Source organism: Condylura cristata, unplaced genomic scaffold (genome assembly GCF_000260355.1).
Source record: "Condylura cristata isolate star-nosed mole 26May11 unplaced genomic scaffold, ConCri1.0 scaffold00006, whole genome shotgun sequence".
NCBI lineage: Eukaryota > Metazoa > Chordata > Mammalia > Eulipotyphla > Talpidae > Condylura > Condylura cristata.
The window spans coordinates 25,760,492-25,777,637 of record NW_004567107.1 but is presented as its reverse complement, the minus strand read 5'-3'; the positions used below and the strand labels follow the sequence as shown (position 1 = coordinate 25,777,637).

The 17,146-nt window shown below is 50.0% G+C and overlaps 1 protein-coding gene across 1 annotated transcript in view; it reads right to left on the bottom strand.

Annotated features, from left to right (window-relative positions):
• Positions 1 to 17,140, bottom strand: part of SHB (Src homology 2 domain containing adaptor protein B) — a 120,186-nt gene extending 103,046 nt beyond the window's left edge. Inside the window, exon 1 of the mRNA XM_004677498.2 lies at positions 16,379 to 17,140. Coding sequence (XP_004677555.1) covers positions 16,379 to 17,092 — 714 coding nt within the window. The 5' untranslated portion in view covers positions 17,093 to 17,140. The remainder of the gene's footprint in view (positions 1 to 16,378) is intronic.
• Between the last annotated feature and the right edge of the window lie 6 nt (positions 17,141 to 17,146).

The window sequence follows — 17,146 nt, the reverse complement described above, 5'->3', positions numbered from 1 at the left end:
CTGCCCCTGCATCTCTGGCCTGTACCCCAGTTCTGTATGCATAAATAAATAAATCTTTAAAGTAGAAGAAACCATGAAAAGCAAAGGGGAAACAAAATTTTCTGGAATGACTTTTCCCCCAAAAGATCAGGTATAAAAAATGCATTTCTAACTCAGAGGGACAGGAACCAAATACCAAATAAATATATAAATGGGTGTCCTGAGCCCTACACGTTGGCTACACCTTCTCACCTCCAAACCTGTCAACAGTATCCTCCATGAGTTGTCACTATGGGCGATATCTGCTTCCTCTGGGGGCTTCACGTCTAATCGCCTCCAAGGAATCCTCCAAACAAAGGGTTTGCAGAATAGAAAACAGTTCCTCTCTTTTTTCTAAACAAGACCCACTTCTCCCCTAATCTGTGGGAGACAGAGAATCAGAAGCCAGCGTGCAGTCAAGTATCAGGGTGGAAGGAAGGCAGGTGCATGCCTATGCTTTGGACAGTGCTCAGCCCGGGGCTTGTGCGTGTGATCCGGGCCGTGACAATGTTCTCAGTTACCCTGCGGGTGACTAGGAAGTGATGACACCAATTCCCACCATCTTGTCACTTCCCAGTCACACCACAGATGGCTTTCAGATGGATCCCCAGCCATGCAACTCAGCAAGCCGGAGCCGACTGACAGCCAAGCGTGTGCCCCAGCAAGCGGCAAGAGTCCCCTGAACCGGACTGATGGCAAATCACTCCTGGATCTGTATTTTAAAAGCTTCCCTTTTGGTCTTGAAGAGCGTCTGATCCGCACTGTCTGATTCAGCAGTGAATGTGGAAGGAATTGGCTGGAAATCCTCAGGGGGCCCTTCAATTGAGCCCAGCAAACATCTTCGTCCAGGCTAATGTTTCTTCCCCTCTGGGGACCTGAAGGCTCCCGTTCACTTAACTCTAAGAGCATCTGCCGGTGGACGGTGACCTCTGAAGGTCAGAACCCCAGCGTTCCCTTCTCCCTTCTGCATTCCCTTCTTCTTGTGGCTTCCAGACATCCCCGGATGCTTCCCAATTCCAAGAGGCACTGCCATTAAATGGGAGAGTTATGCCTCTGACCTCAGTTAACAAGCTCTGTGTCCACCCCTCCCCGCTCTCCATCACCCCACAAAACCTTTCCTGATGGTGGGCTGTTTCATGTCTCTGCCCTTTCCTGCTCCCTGTTTCTGCAGAAGCAAGGATTGCTCCCCCAACCCCCACCCCCAGCCAACTACTACCGGAAGCAGTAGGTCTCCATTCCCAACCCAGGCCCCTCGGTCACTGTTGCTCCTGCTGCAAGCAATTCAAGTCTGACAGAATGTAGACACATGCTCTGGTGGGCTGGGTAACTCACCAACTCTATAAAGGACATCTCAGCCACTGACAGCAGTGATCCAGAAAAATCTATCTCCTTGACAAGTGCTCGGTCAATTTCCCTCCATCGACTAGTGTCATCTGAGAGCCGCCGAGCAGTCAGTCCTAGTATTTCATGGCTAAGAATGCAGAGAGGGGGCAGGCCCATGCTGCCCCTGCCTAAAGCATTTGCTGTCCTCCTAACTGAGGTCCCCACCTCCAGGATCAATTCAGGCATTCCTTACCCACACTCTAGCGCATCCTATTAAGCTGCAATCTGGTTTTCCTAACGCACACATCTGGCTCTACCACCTTTTCTTATCCATAGGATAGAAACCAAGCCCTGTGACTTTGCCCTGCAGGCCTCAAATCCCACCACAGTATCCCTTCCTGTGTGTGACAGGACTTCCCCCCAACACTCTTGAATGTCCACCCGTCTCTAAATATCCAAGTCACACATGACGGGCTATCCATGGTAGCCCAGTTCCTGTGTGACCTCCTCCATGAAGCCCTCCTCATGTTCCTTTGGCAGCACTATCCTGAGAATGCATATGGTGATGAGTATCTGGCCCAAACCAGACGCTTTATCAACAGCAGAGAGCTATTATTTTTCAATGACTTTTGTCTCCTTGTCTGGGCACCCCCACACCCACCCCAGGTGATACCAAACTATCTTGTCACTGTTCTCTGCAGCTGGATGGCATAGAGTTAGTTAAGGGCAGAAAGAAGTCAGACAGATTGCCAGAGCTCAATGTCCATCCCTAGCTCTTCTCATTAGTACCTGTGTCATCTGCAACAATGCACAAATGGTTTGCTTCATTTTCACCAGACTCTTACTAGAATTCACCTCTGAAGGGGTGTGCTGGGGTTCAGTGAGTTAATACATGCAAAGCACTCAAAATGGAGAGTTGTCCTTCCAGCTCCAACTGCAAGGAGTTACAGGTCAACCACAGACTGTCACGATAAGGACGACCCCAGCAAGCCAGAAAGGCCGGCCAGCCACACTTGTTTGACTGTGGCTCTAGGAAGCTCGGAGTTCTAGGTTAGGCTAAGGCCCATGACAGACTGTGGCCAAAGAATACAAAAACATGCATAGAGTTTTTCCCTCTTGCTAGACATGGCACATAGCCATTTAAATAAATAATTTTACAAGTACTCTCTGCCACCGCCCCTGAACCTCACCTCCAGAAGACTTCATCATCTGTAAAATGGGGGTTTTATATAACAGGACCACATCCAAGACATGCCATGGGGATGATCCTACCTGGTGAGTGTTCTGTAGCGCACCACAGAGTGAGCACTCAGGAGATGTCGTCTATTATCATGCCCACGTGAGGACATATGGGCCATTCCAGGCCCAGAGAAGTCAATCACTTGTCCCAAGTTACTAAGCTCCCAAGCACTACAGGCCAAGAGCTGGGGTTCATTTCACAGCGTCACAGTGGACAGTGGTTCCATGTGTTTGAACCAACAGCTTTGGGTGCCTGTGGTCCCTGGACTTGCTGGCTACCCCTTCCACCAAACAAGGGACAAGGAACCAGGACAGGGAACCAATACCACAGGGCTAGATTCTCTCCGTAAGCCTGTTGCCTGCCCACAACTGGACCCCAGGTGGTAGAATTCCCTAAGCTCCCCTCTATTCCTAACTGCCTTCCTAGGCTCTGCTCTAACACTTCTTCTTCCCATGTCTACCTAGGAACCTAGGAACTTTGCTCCCTAGTTGATCACCTGTCAGCACAATTAACTTCTCAATGCCAACCTCAGTCTACCTACTTGGAACCTAGCCTGGCCTGCCGCTCCCTGTCCAGGCAGCTCCCAGACTTGGGGATCATCAATGTCCTCCCTATTGGGATATTGGAGTCCTGGCCCATTGCATTTAGTGTCCTAGCTGTGCAATGACTCAATGGAGAAATGTCACAGCCTGCAGCCTCCTCTGCCTTTGAAGAGATGATCACACATACGAAGGTCGTCATGTGAAAGAAGTAAGGTCAGACTGGTTCTACTTGATCTCAAGGAGTCAAATTAAACCAGTTGCTGAATCTACCTACAGAGAGTAGGTGGCCAGCCAGCAGAGCTCCTGTAAATAGCAAGGACTCTACCAACTAGCTAAGTTGAGGTGGATATCTGGAAACGGTGAAGCCCAACTGTGCAAAGGATTGGGCATTTCTATGACCTTGGAGAGGACAAATTCCTTCATTGCTGCTCATCGCTGCAAGTTGTCAGGCAGGGATGGAGGAGGATCGAACTGGATGACCCCCAAACAAAGGCCCAAGACATCAGCTTTCAACCTGGTTACCTGTCAGAATCATCTGGGAACCTGCCAAAAATACTGACACCCAGAAACCATGGAGTCACTGGTCTGGGGTGGAGTCCAAGAATCTGAAAATTTTAAAAAATACTTTTAGTATTTTCTACCATATTGTCAGGGCTGGTTCAATGACATGGTGTAACACATAACATGGGGAGTCAGATAGACCCTCTCAACCTCACACAACCACAGAAATCTCACTGTTGCTCCATTACCTGCATTTTGGTTTCAACTTACTCCCCAGGAACACTCTTCAAGTCTGGTTCATTAGTGTCACAAACCTCACAGCAGAAGCTGCAGGATGGGTGTGCTGACCTGGTCTGAGTCAGAAAAAGGGAAATTGACAAGTGTTCAGAAAGGGTCTCTTGCTGATTGAAGATGCAGGACACCGGATGAGGGGGACAAGATAATTTGGGGGGCAAGGCGGCAACTATATGGTTTATCAGTTGAATTGGACTTTAGCAGGGCTGAAAAATATTGAAGTGACCAAACTGAGGTATCCCACAGGCCACACCTTCAAAGCATAACTATCTGTGCCCACCTGGGGCTGCTTGGAGTCACTCACCTGCCTCTCTACCCTGGCTCTGAACTCTGTCTTGCATTCGAGTTATTTGTGGGCCTTTCCAATATGGCCTCCTGGGCCCTAACTGTCCTGCAAGACTGTCGACACTGAACCTGGGAGGTCTAAAAGACCACAGGCACAGCCGGATGTTACATGCCTTTCTCCACAAAAGTCACCGTGTGTAAGCTGGCGCAGACACATCCGGATGAAGCCACACAGGCAGGGTGAGTGGTCACCCCAAACACTTCCAGACAGCCAGCACTGACGGTCCTGGAGGGGGAAGGCAGCTCGACCAGAGGTGAACAGAGGTTTTCCTGGCTTCTTCCCACCTGTAGTGTCAAGTATGGCATCTGAAGATGAAGCACTAATACCCAGTTACTTCCCTCAGGTGTCAGGAGCTGAATACGTAATAAGCACATGGATATCTGCAGACGAAAGGTGTCATTTTGTAAAGACAAGGCGAAACCATCATTATCATAATAGCTGATGAGACCTAAATGCAGTCAGGGCGAGACAGAGTCAAAATATTTAGGTCTACAAAGGCACCTGAAGAAAGAGACAGATCATAGAGCAAACAACGGGGAGAGGATGTCCAGACACAGACTAGCCATTCAGAAAAATAAAATGAAAGCCCTACTTCAGACCCTGAAATCAAACTCCAGACAGATTAAAACTTCAATGTAAAAGAAAAAAAAGAGAGACTATCGAAGTACTAGAAGAAAATGTAAGTAGATGTTGAAACAAGGAATTTTTCTAAGCAGCACACTCCAAAAAACCCTGTAGACCACCAAGACAGATTTAACAAGAGAAAAACAATTCAGTGTTGAGCAATAATAACTACCAGATGCAGAAAAGAAAGGTATATTTGTAAATTATACCTTTGTATTTGTATATTCATGTTTGTAAATTTGTAAAAGGAAAAATAATCTGCAACTCAAATGGCAGTCAAGGGTCAACAGTCCTCAACTCACAGAACTCTTACAAATCAATACAAAGATAAATACTCAGTAGGAAAGATGGACCGAAGATATAAATTGACAATTTCAGTAAAGAAAGGCAAGTGATTCAATGCCGTGTGCTCAAGTAACTCAAGAAATTGCAAATTCTATTGCATTAGCATTCCCAGGGCTGGCAGAGAACAGTAAAACAGGCATAAACTTGTAAAGTCTTTCTAGAATACAATTTGAAAGCGTGCATCAAAATTGTTACCTTCTTACCCAACAATTCTCCTTCTCAGAATCAATTCCAGAAAATAATTTCAGACTTCTGCAAAGAATTAGTTGAAATAGCGCTGTGAAATCTGCAAAAACTAGGGAGAGCCTATATTTGCCAACAGAATATTACACAGACAGGAAGTTACTGCTGCTAAATGTTTATTCTTCCCCTGTCTTTGAGAAAAGGAAAATAGGAACCTTCTTGGTGGCACAGGGGTTGAACTCTCAGTGCTGTTAAGCTATTCCCAGCCCGGGAGGCATCCCATAGGCCGCAGCAGCCGTCTTCTGTCCCGCCCGCTGCTCCCCTCAGCAGTGCATTTCAGTAGATGTGCTTGTTCTGCTCACACAACTCACGCTCTGAGATGCGTGCACCTCAGCCTTGTACCCCAATTCTTGTGTGTATAAATAAATAAAATAAATCTTTAAAAAAAGAAAATAAATCACTGCGAACAGTATTATTTAATTTTTTGTAGAGGTAAAAAAGGATAGTGCTGTTTTAGAAAAGGGTTACCAGCGAAATTTTAACAGCGGTTTCTTAAGAGTAAAGAATTGCAGTTGGTATCTATTTTAGTTTTGCTTATCTGCCTTTTCTATATCAAACTTGTCTTGGCTTCATAAAAGGGGAAGGAAAAATTAACATTGAGATAAGCTTTGAAATACATGAAAAAAAAACTAAGGCTGCCGTTCCAAGGAGTGGCCTCAACAGCCAGCTGGCATCTGCCCCACGTGGACGGGCAGGTAGAGCTGCCCCATTCCACAGAGGCCACGCAGGCCCCAAATCACATGGTGGCTCTGGAATGCACCAGCAGGATTGTGGGTCCATCAGGCTTTCTGGGAGTACGGGCTGACAAAACAGTGAGGCAGCACTGGAAAGAGCTTTCTGGTCAGTTTCACTTTTAGGGTGTAGCCACCGCCTGGAGAAAGCAGGAGCGCTCCATTTCTCCGTCAGTTTGCCTCCTCTGTGTAGCCCTGGAAGCAGTGAACCCCCATATAAGGGAGAACTTTCCCAGCAAAGAAATGCTCTGCTTAGTGACTGCGGCAGCAGGCCCCGCCTCTGCCCCAGAACTGGCGGCTCTCGTGTCCTCCCCCGCCCTCATCAATCCCCCTTGGGGCCCAGTCAGCCGCCGGCTGCAGAGCCACTAGCCCTCTGTGCACTTGGAGAACTGGGCGATCTCAGACTGGTGGCAGGGAGGTCCCATATGCCTAGCCTGGGCCACACTCCTCCGTCACCTGAATTCGCAGCAGTGCTCCCCTCCTGGTCCCAGTCTCTGCGAGAGAAGGGTCCCCTCTATCTGGGATGCCCCATGGCACCTTCCTCTGCCTCCACTGTCCATGCAGCCTCCTCTTTGGCTGTCCGCCACGCCAGAGAGAGGTCCCCCGTGACTTCTCTGGGTTCTCAGGAACCTCCTGCGCCAGTGGGCTGAGCAAGCCCCATCGTGCTCAGTTCACGCACACAGCTGCCAGAGCAAGTCCACTGGCAAAGCCGTGACTGCCCCTGGCCGGGGTCCTGTCCGTCTTAGCTAATGCACTCTTCCTGCCATTGCTCGAGCCCAAACCTTACAGTCATTTCTGACTCTCCTTCACCCCACACCTCTCATCTCACCAGTCAGGAAATCTGACACTCTGCCTCCTCCTGTCTAAAACCTATCTCTTCTCAGCAGCCACTGCGAGAGCCCCAGCTGCAGCAGCTGCCAGTTGCCCAAGTAGTCTCGCTCTCCCCCTTTTTTATGCTCTAGTCTATCAGCCTGGTGATCTTAAAATCTTTGCTCAGAGTCCCCCACTGGCCTCCGATCTCAAGCTTGAATTCTGGTGCTTCTCCCATCCCACCTCTCAGACCTCACCTCCCCTGCTCAGGCTACCTGACCTCCCAGAAACATCAACCATGCTGCTTCTGTCAGGCTTTTGCCCTGACTGTTCCCTTCCTTCAGGGGGCTGTGGGAATCACACAGTCACATCCTTCAGCAAAGTCCTCTCTGAGCACCTGTCTACACCCCACCCTCAGTTTCACCCAAGTCTCTCTGCTTGCTTTTCTCCATCGTCTGCACCTGACATTCTGTATTTGCTGGACTTCTCTCAGGAGAGGGTCAGTGCAGGGAGCGTGATTTTTTATCCATTTTGCTCACTGAGGAGTCCCCAGCACCTAATTAGAACAATACCCAGAGCACGTAGCAGGCACTCAACAATGCCTGCTGAATGAATGAAGGAGAAATGATTTGATATAGGCTCTTGAAGCCTAGCCGAAGACTTGGTCCAGCCTGCAAATGAAGGCCCAGCAGTGGGCCCCACCCCATCCACCTGTCAAGTCACATCTCCCCTCTCAGGCCTTGGGAAGCCCCTTTCTGACCATTACTATTAAGTGCTGTTTGGAAAACAAGAGGGCCTGAGTCATCCCCTAGGGCCCTGACTAATTCTCTCTCCATCCCTTGGACCCACCTCTAAGATCCTTCCTCTACTGCATAATGGGAAATCCAGACAGCTCCCCTTGGAGAAAAAGGAAAGGAACTGAATGATTTAGAGGAAAATTCAACTCGTCCTGGCTCAGCAGTTGAGAAAGCGCAAATTCTCAGGAAGTTAGTTGCCTCTGAAAGCGAAACATTAATAGAAATATTACTGGAAAATACCAAACAGGAAGAGAAGGAAAATTCCACTGTGGAAGCAAGGTCCCTGTCGATGTTCCTTAATGGTCTCACTAAAGCATTCCAGAATCAAAACACAGAAAGAACCGGAAATCAATCAGGCTGTCACCTTTCCTGTAGACTGGAGCTTTGGCCACGCCACCGCCACACACCCGGCATAAAGGGCACCAGGCTCAGGACACAGGTCAGCAGAATGGCCACTGCTCTGCCTGCACTGCTGTGAGGTAAGGGCCTACCCTGACCTCAGTTTGTCCATCTGTAAAGTGGGGGGTAAGTTTAGCACTTTCCTCACAGAGTGGCTCAGGATAAATCATGGGTGTGAGTGACCTTTGGTTGCAGAATGTTTACATAAATCAGTAGGACTCAGTCACTCCTACAATACTAACAGAAGAGATTTTTATAACGACTTAACCTAGCCACAAATAAGGCAGAGAAAATTCAGGTACAAAATTGTGCGGCCTGAGGTGACCCAGCACGGTGGTTAAAAACAGACTCGAGCTGTCTTTAATCTCACTGGCTGTGTGGTCTTAGACAAGTTACTTAACCTCTCTGTGCCTCAGTTTTCTCATATGTAAAAAATAGGCATGAGAGTAACACTTACTCAAAGACATTAATGAGGAATAAGATTAACACACATTAAGCAGACAGACAATGCCTGGCTTGGAGTGTATACAACAGAAATGTTGGTTAGTATTACTAGGGTGGAAAGCTCCCTTAACTTGAGTAACTACTTTTTCTATGCTCAAATACCTCTTATTCCAAGAAGCCTTCCCTGTTTCCCTCAACTGAAATGTGCTTCATCCTGCTTCTCCTTTGGCTCCATGGGATCAAGCAAGGTCCTACTCAGAACATCTTCTGTGCCAGGATCACTCTCAGCACACCCACACCCCATTGTTGATATAGAAATTCTGACTTAAAGATCTGCGTTCCAACCTTAGTTTCTGTCTTCACCAGAAGGTAAGCTCCTTAGAAGCAGGCACCACCCCACCCCCTACTAAGCAAGGACACAGTCAGGGAGGCAGAGACCACGGCAGCCAGTCTCCATCCTGCAGGAAATCCTCCACCACCATCACCACCAGAACCTCAGAAAGTGGGCGGGTGTGCTGCCATCATCAACCAGTCAGCATCTCAGTCCTCGGCTTCAAAGCCACAAGTTCCTATTTATTTTCTAGGGCCTAGCCTAACCACCCCTAGCCCACAGATCACTACCTCTTGGTTCTTCCAACTCAAAATATGAAGCTCAGCTCCAAGCTCAACTGCCCAAGGGAGGGCGGACCATAGTCCAGTTTAGCTGAGCCAAATGTCTGGAGGAAGCCACACCTGTTTCACACTTGCCCTTGACACCTTTTTGGGGGATCAGAAATGGTGTGGGGGCCAGGAGAGGACTGGGTCAAGTCTTAGGGGCAAGTAGAGGGAAAACCAGTCATGTTCTGAGATTGTCCGATTAGAGGATGGTCACCTGGTCTCCTCTAAGGAAACTCAGCTTCCTTGCTGATAAGGACGAAGGTACCACTTATCTTTTGCTTAAAACAGAGCATACCCTGCCTTGCCAATCCTTGGGAGAGTACACTTGGCGTTCAGATGAGAAGACATGACAGTTACAAGACGCACATTTTGTGCAGCTGTCCCTTGGGAAGCGCCAACTCTGTGGACAGATTTTCTCTGTAAAATAACTCAAGTGCTCCATTAACATTTCATTTATGGAACTCCAAAGCAGATGGGGGAGGGAGAGGGAAAAGCCAGTTCTGGGGACTCATCTGGGAACTCCCAAGGCCCAGACTGAAAGGGGTAGGAATTAGAGCACAGGGATGCAGGTGGAGGAAGAGAAGGTGAAGGGGTGAGGAGACACCCTTGCACATTTCAGTAAATATCAGAGGCCAAGGCCAAGGCCATCCAAACCAGCTGACCCCCACACATGTAGGAGAGCCAGTTAGAATCAGGGTGCTGCGACCCGCCCCACACAGACCACAGAGGCCTGGGTGAGCCTGGCTGGGGTGAGAAAACCTCACCATCACCACTTAAATCATGGCAGAGTGGGAGGAAATTGTGCATAGAAAAAGCTGATAGATCTTGAATGCAGACTACCTAAGTGGGATTCCTTTGTCACTTGGTGGCTGGGTAGCACTAGGGAAGTCATTAACCTCTAACCCTTGGTTTCTTTGTCCATAAAATGGAAGTAATACCAACTACGGTGGATGGAGAGCACCAAAGCTCGTGGCCTGCCCACATTCCTGCCCTTTGGTATTAGACTTGGCAGCTCTGCCTCTCTCCTGACTTCTGGCTGGCTTGGGGGTTTGCATTGTCAACAGAATGCAGAAGAAGGGACAGTGTGCCAATTTTCGACCTCAAGGAAACGTAAGGGCTTCTCTTTTTCTTGGCATCTTGCCACCATCCTAGGAACAGGCTAGTTTTCTAGAGAATGAGTGACCACTTGGAACTGAACCAAGGCCAAAGGCCATCCAAAACCACCTGACCCCCACACATGTAGAAGAGCCAGCTAGAATCAGCAGTGCTGCGACCTGCCCCACACAGACTGCAGAGGCCGGGGTGAGGCTGGCCGGGGTGAGAAAAACGACTAGCTGACGTTCAGGCTCATGGACAAAAATAAAGCCTTATTGTGTAAAGCAGGTGTTGGAACTGCAGCCCACAGGCAAGCTCCCTGTTTTTATAAATAAAGCTTTACTGGAACATAGTTATGCCCTTTGTGACTGACTATGACTGCTTTCAAGATACAATGGCAGTTAATGGAGACTGTTCAGCCTGCATCCTTAAATATATTTACTGTCTGAACCTCTAAGGGAAGTTTGTTCACCCCTCAGTCAAAACCAGAGTTTGGGGTGATTTGTTAGACAGCGTTAGCCAAGCAATACAATGCCACATCCTCCTCAAGGGTGACAGTGAGAATTAAATGACCAACTAAGTGAGCCTAGTTCTCTTCTGGGGAATCAACAAGGAAAACCGGACATAATATCCATAGCAATTCCCTCACCCTACTTTCAACAGATAGGACTTCAAAGGAGAAAGTGTCCCCAGTCAAACCACAGCTACCAAATTTGACGATTACCATTTCCGCCAATTACTTTCTAAGAATGGGAGGAAGTAACTGTTAATCAAATGGAAATGACTGACAACTCAGGTTTGACACTGACCTGACACGTGACGCTGACCCACATCAATGATTTTATGTGAAAAGGACCAAAAGACAAGTCACAACCCTCCACAAGATACCTGAAACACTCTCACCTCTGTGTCTCCATCATCCCTCTACCATCGCCCACTCCCCTGCCCTACCAGTTGGGCTCTCTCCAAAGCCTCCAGACCTTTCTGTTCTGCCCCTTCTGCACAGAGAGAGCCCTCCTCCTCACTTCCCTGCCAGGGAAACTCCTACTCATCCTTTCAGAATCAGCTCAATGCCACTTCCTCCTGAAAGTCTTCGTTGATTACCCAGACAGAACAGAGACCCTCCCAACCCTTTCTACTCTTCTCTCCTGCATTCCTCAGGTTATGACGTCAATTTTTAGCCACATCTGTCTGGACCAGACCTAGAGACGCTGGTATTTGACTGCTGACAGAAAAGCTTCCTTCTCTCTGAATGTCCGTGGTCCAGCAGGCCACTCAGAAACTGTTTGCCGAATGCTTAAAAAAAGAAAGTTAGGCACAATATTATTTGTTCCTTAGGAAATGTGTTACTTAATGCTGTGAACACTGACAAAATATAAAGTGCTGGTGCATATTAGTGTGTATTTAAAACATGGGGAACTGATGTCATGATGCATCTTGCCTTTCTCAGTTGTGGTGGAAACATTTACTTAATTATGATAAAAGAAACAAGACTTCAGCAGAAAACATAACTGGATAAGACCTGTTTGGCTGCACAAAAGGAAAACTGCCAAGGGACTGGCCTCTTTTGTCATCATTATTTTTTTATAACGACAACCTGAAGGAATAATATTTCTACTTAAATTCCGTTTCCTTCTCCCAGGATCTCAGGCCCTCATTGTTTTCACCCGGACTGGACTGTGTGTGTGTGCGTGTGTGTACCTCTTCACTCTGACCCTTTTCCCCCACCAAACAGGTGTGAATATTTATTGCCTGGGATGCTCATCAACCATGGCTCTGAATTTATCCCGTCCCTGGCTCCACGGTCTCCAGAACTCTCCTGTGGAATCCAAACTCTGGTCCTCCTATCTCCCCTTGTCCTTTCTCATAAACCAACTCACTACAAGAAAGCTCTGCTTCCCTAGAACACATTCCACACTGGGCTTTTACACACACGCTCAAACACCAGCACATGCGCACACACAGCATTAGCACATCAGTGTCCCTGCAGGCTGCAGTTACCACTTGCCCGGCACTGAAGTTCCACTTGCACCCCCAGAGCCAGCCTGAAGTTGGCTCTTAGGTGAAGACCTCATCAAATCTGCCTAGACAAAAACACTGGGAAACAAATGATAAAAGACAATGTGTGTTGGGGCCCTCCCTGGTGGCACAACAGGTTAGGACATAGCATTGCAAGCTAGCTGCAACCTTCAAGCTAGGTGCAGCCTCTAGCTTGGACCCCAGAGGTGACCCACATGGAGGTGACCCACATGGTGTGGCAGACCTCTCCTGTCTCACCCACTGCTCCCCTCAGCAGTATACTTCATCGATCTGCCTGTTCTGCTCCCCACTCTGTCTCTGGTGAAACCTCTCACCACGCCTGCACTTTGGCCTGTACCCCAGTTCTATATGCATAATTAAATAAATCTTTAAAATAAATAAATAAAGACAATATGTGTTGATCTCCTCCAGAGGTTGAGGGCAGAGACTACTGACAAGTCTCTGTGGCCTTTATTCCCTCCCCTCCTAGCTTACCCTGGTACTGATAGGTCCCCCAGCACAAAGTAAGTGTTGGGTAAAAGCTGGCCCCTTAGAAATCACAGGTTCTCTTCCATGTGATTCTAAAAGGAAAAATGCCCAAACTGGATGCTGGCAATGGTAGGGAAAATGTGTGTGCCCTAGGACTCATCTAGAAGATTTGGAGGCTAGCTAAATATATGACATGGTATGGAGGGTGGCAGGAGAGGAGAGGAAACCCCCAAAGGTAAACCAATGGAGGTTGGCAGTGGAGACACAGAAAGGAAAATCTGGACCAACAGCTTCTGTCCCCCACTATGGTCATTCTTAGCTCAGGCCTGCTGTTACACAGGGCTTGGCACACAGGGGGCATTCCACAGCCCTAATAATTGATCAAAAGAAGCTGGGCCTGAAATGAAGCAGGGTGCTAGAAGTAGATTTTCCTGGATGTACAGTGAGGAGCAGAGGGCAGGCATGGGGTGTCCAGGGCAGGCTCTATAATAAGCCTGGCCTTCCAGGCCTCCCTAGTGGCACAGGGGCTAACATCTCAGTGCTATCAAGCTACCGCGAGTCATTGCAGCCTGAATTTGATCCCCGGCCAGGGAACTGACCCACAGGGCGCTATAGACCTCTCCTATCTCACCACTGCTCCCCTCAGCTGTGTATTTCAGTCAATCTACCCAATTTGCTCCCCACTCTGTCTCTGGGGAATCCTCTCACCCCCTTGCACTCTGGCCTATATCCCAGTTCTTATATGCATAACTAAATAAAAAATAATAATCTTAAAAAAAAAAAAAAAAACAAGGCCTGGCCTTCCAAACACCATCTGGTTGGAAATAATGTGAAAACCAGGCTACATCCTGGCTGCCTGGTCAGAAATAGGGGTAAGTATCAGCCCCGAGTTAGAAACTAACCCCACACAGAGGATAGAAATTAGAACATCTGGAGTTTTTGCCTCCCAAAGGGCTTTACCTGGAAGACCCAGAGGGAGAGTTCAGAGAGAGCCAATGCTCCCAGGATCTGCAGCAAACGATCTCTTGATAGAGACATGCAAATTCTCAGGCCCCACACCAGGCTTGTTGAATCAAGAACTGTGGGAGACTGAATGGTCTCAGCACTCTGTTATAAGCAGCCCTCCAGGTACTGATTTGAGAACCATGGCATGTTGTGATCCTCCCTGGCTGCTTCCCCTCTGTAGAAATAACATCTGGTAGCTGCAACCCATGAGTCCCTGGACATTGGAAGAACCTCTCAAAAGACCAAAGAGCTTCAAGTCACTGCCCTGTCCATGAAAAGCTCCCAAAGATCTTTTCCCAAAAAATCCTGCTCACATCATTGAGCAAATTGAATCCCATCGGTGGCCCTCACTGTGCTTAACTTGTAAGGTCCTCCCTGCCCCTCTGGAGTACCACCCAACTCTAAAGCAGTCACAGGGGCTTTTGCTGCAGATCTCTTAGCAACAGGCTCCCTTCTGCAGCCAACCCAAGGGCACATCCTGCAGGTGTGCTCCACCCACAGGCACTCTCAGGGCCAGCAAGGCCCCCCCCACCCTTCCAGTAACACAAAGGCCCACCAAAGTACCCACCACAGCATTCAGGAAGGGGGCCTCTCAGCACCCAGCAGTACTTGATGGCAAAAATGACTCTGAGTCTTTACCACATTTGACATTCCAGTTATAAAAGACTTTTATTCCTCAGGATTTGAGACAGTCTTAATTGTAATTAGGAAAAAATGTTCACTAAAGTTTTTGAAAGGCATGTAGGAAGACTTTCAGTAAGCAGGCACAAGTATGAATAAATAGCAGGAGAGAAAGGAAACTTGACCCTGGGGAGAGTCACAAGTAAACAAAAAGGGGATGGACCAAGGCCTTTCAATGCCATTGGCTGTGGGTATTCCCAGCTAGCCAGGCCGGAAGCCTTCCTGACACCTTCCACACCCAGGAACTTCAGGTTCTCCCAAGCTAGCATCTAGCCATGCTTAGACTATACCCAAGGAGGCAAGAACTGTCTCTGAGGTTTCCCTCATAGATCAACCACCAACCCATGACTGGGGTGGTTCCCAGAGAACTCTGCCCCTCCCCCAAGGCAGCTCTAAGTGGCCACCTAACTCCTAGATCCACGTCAAGTAGGTGTGGCATCCTGGGGCTTAAGAAGCCCAGAGTCCACACTACCAAGGTGCCAAACTTTTCCCTGGGGTGGGGGCTTGGGGGTGGGACCTTCCACTTCCCAAGCAGCACACACTCAGGGGAGGAGATACTCAAGAGACCTGGGACCTTAGGGAGAGGAAGTCAGGCAGAAAAATTAAAGGAGAGCCAACCTCTTGCTCCTCCCACCTGGAAAACAAAAAAGTCCCTTTCCAAGCACCAGCTGGCAGGTAGGAGCCTGTCTCCCTCCAGTCTGGACATCCAGTCCTAAAAGGAACTCAGTTTTCCTTTTAGTTTATCAGTCCCTCAGCCTTGCCTGGGCAAGTTTACCTTTGGGAGAAGGTAATGGGAAGAACAAAATGGGCAGCAGCACCGGGCACTGGGCCTCATAGGTAATCAAAACACTGCCCAAGCCTGAAGTAGAACAAGCATTATTTGATAGGGGAAGGGAGGGCCAGGAGAGCCCAGTCCGCGGTAATTAACTGGCTAGCTTCAAAGGTGGGGGTGCTAATATCAAGATGGCCTGATAAAACTGGGGAGAAGTGTTGTCCCAAAGTAGTCTCCCTCAGCGCCCACAGTATGGTCTAGGGATGTGATCAGGAAGGAAAGGTTTAGACTCCAGAGGTGGGTTGCCTTCCAGACCAGCCGCAAGCATAGATAGACCCTCTAGCGAGCAGTAGGAAGAATTGAGGGGTCGGGAGTGGAGCGCTCTTGAAACAGCCTATTTCAACTGGAAAGACACCGGTGGGGAGTCCCAGTACAGCTCCAGTGCAAAAGGCCTCTGCTTTGGAAAGCTGGAGTGGAGTGAGTGTGAGGGGGTGGGCAGGACTGGGCGTTTGGAGGGATTTACATGTACACTTTTCGACACAGTCTGTCCGGATCTGCCACCAAGAAAGCTGTGTAATATCGGCAAGTCCCTTCTCCACCCTGGACCTCAGCTGCCCCTCCTACAGAGTGGGGGCGAGGAGCGGGTGGAGGGAAGACAAGAGTAAAGGCTCTTTTAAGTCCGTGACAGCTCTGCCTCCTCCTCAGGGGCCGGAAGGACTGGCTAGATGTCTCTTTCTCGGGCCAGGCAGGGCGGGACGCTCTTGTCAGGCTACTTGCGAAGCGAGCACCTGACTGTACGCTTGGAGAGGAGAGCAGCACCCACGGACATTGTGTCAGGAGGCCAGCGATCCCGGGGAGAGTGCGTGGGAGGGGGCAGCATGGGACCAGCACAGGGGCACACTGATTCCGGGGTCCTGGCCCAAAGCTGATGCTGGGACCAGAACCAGTTTCCCGGAGTGCACAGTGGCTCTGGGACATCGGGTTAGGTCCAGGGGCGCCTTACCTTGTCCTTCTTGCCGGCCCCGCTCTCCTCCGCAGCCGAGGCCGCACACTTGTTGAGCAGTTTCTTGCCCCCGCAGGTGGTTGGGCTCCAGGTGCGACCGCCAGAGCAGGTGCCCCCCGGGGGGTCCCCGGCACTACCCGACGCGCTCTCCACCTTGATGAGACGGTGCTTGGGGGAGATGTACCGGACCTCTGCTGGCGTGGCTGGCCGCCGCTCGCTACTGCTGCGGTATAGGTGCGGGGAGCCCGACGACGAGGAGGAGGACGCAGCGGCGCCAGCACCCGAGGAGGCACAGCAGCAGCCCGCGGCGCCAGACGCGGACGAGGCGGAGAAGGCGCGCTGACCCCCGCCGGGTTCCCCACCGCCGCCGCAATAGTCCAGGCGGCACATGGCGCGCAATTTGCGCAGCGACGAGCCGGGTCCGTTGTAGGGGTCCTCGAAGTCGCGTTCCTTCTGTGCGCGGTAGGCGCGGATGAGGTCGCTCGTGCTGCCGCTGTCGTCGGGCAGCGATCCCGACGAGGCTGAGAAGCAGGAGGCGGTGGCTGGACCGCAGGACGCCGAGGCTGCCGCGGAGGCCTGAGGCACGGCCTGGGGGGGTTGCGAGGGCCGCTCGCCGCGGCGCCGCTGCTCGCGGTAGTCCGGCCGCGGCGGCTGCGGGGGGCTCTTGGTCTTGCTGTTGCCCAAGCTGAAGTACTTGTTCAGCCACTTGGCCATGGCGAGAGGCCGCCTAGGGCCGCGGCGCGGGAGCCCGGTCCGCCGCCGCGGCCA